Here is a 5752-nt window from a genome sequence, read left to right as displayed (position 1 = left end):
TGCTGGTTTTGTTATAGTTGTTTATACTTTGTTAATACTTTGCTTTATATAATATAAATATTTTGAACAGTACAAAAATAATTTGAGTAGTTGACAGGATATCTTCTTTTTCAGGTGAAAATAGACACTTCATCAACTGTGTATATGCTCTGGCTCTTTCAAAAGATCAAAAAATAGGGTAAAATATACTCTTATTACAGTAATGATGTCAGAATTTCAGATTCTGGAATAACATATCCTTGTATAGAAAAGTGGTTTTGTTTCTATGTTTAGGATCTATGTGTACAAAAGTCTTAAGATTTAGCTTATCTATTTTCTTATACCAAATTATGCTTAACCAGGAAATGATCTGCATGCTGTTAAAAAGTTAATAAATAAATAAGAGGTATTTCCATCCCTCCACAAAGTTGCATGAGAAACAGGCACTAGAATAATCCTGTATTTCCTCATCTACTTCTAAAATGCATCCTCTCTTGTTGCATGGCAAAAATTAGATTGAGCAGAGATCTACACCTTAAACAATGTTTTGATCTGGTAGTCCCAAACAAAATTGAGATGTGATTCTCTAAAATGCTCTTGCATTCTAATGAATATATATATCAAAGGAATATCTTGTAAAAGTAAAAAGAACCACTTTTTCTACTTGCTGCCTTTAAAACAGCTTTCTAATGCAGAAACAGTCATTGATACCGCTGGAAAACGTAGAGATGAAGGTTGAGCACTGCCTTAGTGTGTTATGTGTTGCTGGGATTCTGAAAAAAAAAAAAAAAAAGTTGTTTTATGCCAGACTAGTAGCATCAGGGCCTGGCTATTAGGACTGTTTAAAGTGTTTCCTTTCAAGAGGTGGGAATTACGGATGTAAGAAGCAGCCCTGTCACCATGGGCTGTGTTCTATCCCTGTGCTGCCCTTGCCCTTTGCTTTTCCTTCCTTGCAGGCCCCAGGTAACGATATCCTTTTTCTCTGTGCTGTTATGTGTGTAGTCTGAATTTGGGTGAGGTGAAGCACACCTCTTTGTTCTACAGCTTGCTGGTTAGCCTTTCTGAAGAAGTGGAGAGGAAAGAGCATGACTGAGAGTAATTATTAAGCAAAGCAAATTGTGGTGCTTAGGGTCCAGTAAGGGTAAAGTGAAGTCCCGTTTCTGTATGACAGAAATGCTTCGTGTTCAATACCTCGGAGCTCGGGCCCTGCAGTGGTTTTTGGTTTTCTGGTGAGATTCAAATTCCAGGGTTTTTCAAAATAAAATAAAAAAAAAAATTAAAAAAATCTGTTTTTTCAATGACCAACTTTTATTTTGAGTATACTGCTTTTTAAGGTACTGACCTCAAAAGACTTTTCTAGAATAATAGCATTTGTTCTGATACACGTTATCCCGTGTTAGAGAATTATTATTTGGAAAAATGTTAGGGGTTGAAGCTTTTTAGTCACAGGAGAGGTGTAGAAAGGGCTGAAGCTTATCTTGTACTAGTGGTTTCCTTCCCCTGCCTAAAGCAGCAGAACGGTTATCACTGCCCTGGCGCTCTCGCCCACCTCTTCTCGAACACACAGCTCCCCTCTTTGCTCCCCCCCGCTCCTAGGCGGGCAGCTTGGAGCCCTCCATGCTCACGACAGGGGTTATCACGACAGGAAGGGGAGCCGCAGCCGCCGGGCGGCTCCGCTCCGGGGGCGGGTCCTCCCGCCGCCGGGGGCGCCGTTGGCCGCGGGCTGAGGGGCCGGGCCCACGCCGCGGCGGGACGGGAGGAGCCGCTCGCTGGGGCCCGCAGGGAGCGGCTGAGGCGGCGGCGGCTCCTCCTCTCCAGCCATGGGTGAGCGGCGGCTGCGGGGACCGGGGCCGGGCTGCGGGGTGTGCGTGTGTGGGGAGCCGGGCCCAGCGGAGGGGGAGAAGGGGGCCTGCGGCGGCCGCCGCCCCTCAGCCGCCGGGGGGAACGGCTGCGAGCCGCGTTGCGGCGGCGCCCGCACGGGCAGAAAATGTCCGTTGCGGCGGGAGAGGGGCTGGGGACGGCCCGCGGCCTCGGGGGGTGTGTGTGGGGGGGGTGGCAGTGGCGGCCTGGCGTTCGGGGGCGGCCTCCGGCCCCGCGGTCTGTCAGCCGGGGCGGGGGCCCGGGCGCTGGCGGGTCCCCCTCAGTCCGTCCCTCCCTCTCTGTGGCTGGGAGGTGCGGCCGGCGCCCATGGAAACCGGTGGTGTGCCGGGGGACCGTGCTTTGGGAGGGCTGAGGGGGTTATGCCGGTGAGGAGGCTTTAGTGGAGGAAAATACTGGTTTTCTGCTAGCTGTTGGGTGACTCAGGGAGTCCTTGTTCAGCCTGTAGCCGTAGCGACTACACGCTTGGGGTTTTCTTTTTTGGTTGTGGGTTTGTTTTTTTTCTTTTTCTTCACAAATACTGCTTGCAGTAAGGGTTTTGCTGCTCATCCAAACGGGGAGAGGAATATTGTCTTTTTGGGTCAAGGCTTGCTAGTCAGACCCTGGTGAGACTGGCGACATCGGTGCCACCTGCAAATAGTCCCTTCGGAGGCTGCTGCTTTGGGGTGGGAAGAGCCCTTCAGAGCCCTTTGCAGCTCATTTTGCTCCACGTATGGACAGTCTACCCCACGCAATCCCTGAGCAGCAGTTACTAGAAAACCATGCCATGTGAAATTCTAAATTTTGATTTTTTTTTTTTTTTTAAGAAGTAGGTGAAGAAAAATAGCTAGACTACAGGTAGACTACACTTTAAAATGCACCTAAAATGCCTCAGAAAGACCAGGCAAGAGGGCTCTGACAATTAAAAGAGCAGTAGACATGGAAGGCTGTCTGTGGGGAGGATCAGCTCCAAAAGTCAAAATGAGGTCGCTGGAAAAAGGAATTTGCAAGATGCCTTTGGGGAAATGGACCGAATACATGGGGAGGGAGAGCTATCCACCTGAAGTCTGAATTGAACGAGGCTTTTCCTACGATAATATTCATGTTTAGTGCTGTCTATAGCAAACCTAATAAAAAGGCAGGAAGTCTGACGTGAGCTTTAGCAACAGAAATGCTCTTGTTGCAAGCCTCCATCTGTTCCAGACGAGGGTACTGATGCTGTTCTTGGTAGGGTTGGTTCAGTCCCCGGCAGCTGAGCAGTCAGGAAGTCAAGAGACAAACTAGTGAGCTGTGACTGCTAACTGGGTAAATTTTTGCCAGAGCACTGTTGCTCATTGTCTGCTATGTCTTCTAACATCTTCTAGTGTTTTCTGTTGAAGTAGTGGTAAATTGAGAGACTATAAAAGTAGTCTCTATAAGGTTATCTCAGGTACATCATCTCAGCCATTGTTTTTTTTTTCTAGAAAACTGATAGGTCATGTTGTATGGTAATAGGGTAATTTGATATTTGACAGGCAGTTAGGAATACAGAATTAGAAAGTAATTTTCTAAGTTTTTGATATCTAATACATAAATACCTAAAGCTGTGGTACAAGTGATTTGTGAGACAAGTAATTTCATTGCTGTTTGAGGAACTGAGAAAGTATCCATCTGTTAAAATGATTTGGGTTTTTTTTGTTTTGGGTTTTAATGTGTAGAGTTCTTTATGCTTTCTGATGTGCAAAGGGATACTCAATTTTGCATACTCAAATTTGCAGGGGAAGAAGCTCACATTTTTTCAGACACAAATCTATATAGATATTGTGACATCTGTGTCTTAATGCCTTAAAAAAGATGATCTGTGTTCTTCATTTGTTTTTTACTTCATTTGTTAGATCTAATTGCAAATAGCAGAAAACAGTACATCAACAACTTTTTTTGCTTCTTTCCAAGTTACATAAACAGAGAGTTGTTTTGTCTCTGTTTCAGTTTGGCGAAACAGAGGGTGGCCTGAATGTTTGAACTGCTTCATTACAAATGAAAATAAACTAAGAATCTCCTGAACACTCTGGTTTCAGTAGCAGGAGCTCTGAGAAGAGGAACCATGTCCATTCTGTCAGATTAAGATTTTTAAAAAACTATGGTTTTTTTTACTGACTAGATTTAATCTCCAAATGTATTTTTGTAGTGTACATTTTGTAAAGTTTACCAAAAACATTTTTAAGTTAAAGCAAAACCTTTAGTTCTTAAGCTTTCCTGTGTAGAAAATATTTTGTAGCTATATAAGAAACTGAAATTTAAGTATGTAATATGTGATATTTTCCTGAAACTGCCTCTGGTTTACTGGCTGAGACAACGTACAGCCTAGGAAGGAAAGCATGTATTTATGTCACTGAAATCAAGACTACAGCGGAAAGTCATTATAAGAAGTATGATGTCTGTTTCTGTAGGTAGACTATAGTACACCAAATAGATACTTACATTAATAGGAATGCTGCTTTGATATCATGGTAAGAGCACTGATTGCTGATTATGCACTGATTATGCAGCAGAGCTTTTGAGTGCAGCATTGATGCCTGTGTTAATTTGCAGTTACCAGCTGCTTTCGAGATGTACTGAGACAACACAGTACCTGAGAACTGACGTTTCCAGCCTCGTTTTTTCATTCACTTATTAAAACAATATAAGATCTGTAAGGGTGTTTGTTGTAGTGGGTGCTTTTCTATAACATGGTGGTTTATAGCACTTAATAAATTATTCCTTTGAGTTTATCTAGATTAAGATAAGTTTCTCTTTGAACAAGGCGGCCATGAAGCATTTCATTATTTTGTGTCTCTTCTAAAACTTGAACCATAACTCTTTTTTTTTATTGTCTTAGCTGTAAAGGACCCTACAGCTGTAGAAAGAGCAAATTTACTGAACATGGCTAAATTGAGTATCAAAGGACTCATTGAATCAGCTTTGAGCTTTGGTCGCACTCTGGATTCTGACTACCCACCTTTGCAACAGTTCTTTGTTGTCATGGAGCACTGCCTGAAGCATGGCCTTAAAGGTGTGGTAATTGCTCTAGCTGCATATTTCTCATCCCAAACATGCCATTTTTCCTCTTTTCTTTCTTGAATGAGATAAAAATCAAAGTGTATTATGTTGCTTTAAGAAGTGAAGAAAATATGTAAATTGTCACCTTTTACAGTTAATAGTGTCATTACTAATACTTCACAGCATGTATTTCCATAACTTTTTCTTTTGTATACCATTTGTTGTAAGTGGTCTAGGGATTACCACAACTGCATGTATGTATGTATGTAGCCTAATATTTTTAGCTAGTCATCCTTTTTACATGATTTTGTTCTAGCGCAGCAATTTTATGTTCACAGCAAAGTAATTCAGTAGATGGCTTTGGATACTGGTGAACTGACCAGTGTCGAAATTATCTGTTATCTGGAAGTCTAGGCTCAGCAGTTAACCATTTCATCATACCAGCTATTTTGAAGAAAGCTACTCCAGTAATTTAAATTAATTCAGTTACTTAATTTTTCTTTTCTTAGTAAGAAAATCCTTTCTAAGTTACAATAAAACCATCTGGGGTCCTCTGGAACTTGTGGAGAAATTATATCCAGAAGCTGAGGAAATAGCAGCAAGTGTCAGAGATTTGCCTGGCCTTAAGTAAGTAGTATTGGTCAAATACAGCAAGAAAATGAAGGACCTGATGGAGAATCTACAGATGTCTCATGATTTCATTTGGTGTTAATCAAGCCTTTGAACAGCTAGCACATGATATTGGGGAGAGCACAGGTGAATCTTGCTAGCTTTTCATGTTCTGCACATAACAGCTAAAAAAGTAGTATCTTTATGTTTTTTTCTGATTTTCCTTCTGAATGGTGGACAAAAAAGGTGCAAAAAGGAACAGGTTGTGTATCAAACAGTCTGCAGTTGA

At 42.2% G+C, this 5752-nt stretch overlaps 1 protein-coding gene across 4 annotated transcripts in view; it reads left to right on the top strand.

The window, feature by feature from the left end:
• The first annotated feature begins 1714 nt into the window (after positions 1–1714).
• Positions 1715–5752, top strand: part of RUFY2 (RUN and FYVE domain containing 2) — a 28052-nt gene continuing 24014 nt past the window's right edge. For 3 of the 4 annotated variants that reach the window (XM_075025326.1, XM_075025325.1, XM_075025328.1), the window contains exons 1-3: positions 1715–1803; positions 4694–4867; positions 5364–5481. In XM_075025326.1, coding sequence (XP_074881427.1) covers positions 1800–1803; positions 4694–4867; positions 5364–5481 — 296 coding nt within the window. In that variant the 5' untranslated portion in view covers positions 1715–1799. Of the gene's footprint in view, positions 1804–4693; positions 4868–5363; positions 5482–5502; positions 5611–5752 lie in introns of those variants that run through there. The other variant, XM_075025327.1, reaches the window with a different exon arrangement.

Source organism: Buteo buteo, chromosome 4 (genome assembly GCF_964188355.1).
Source record: "Buteo buteo chromosome 4, bButBut1.hap1.1, whole genome shotgun sequence".
In the NCBI taxonomy this organism is placed as follows: domain Eukaryota; kingdom Metazoa; phylum Chordata; class Aves; order Accipitriformes; family Accipitridae; genus Buteo; species Buteo buteo.
This window is presented reverse-complemented; position numbering and strand designations above follow the sequence as displayed.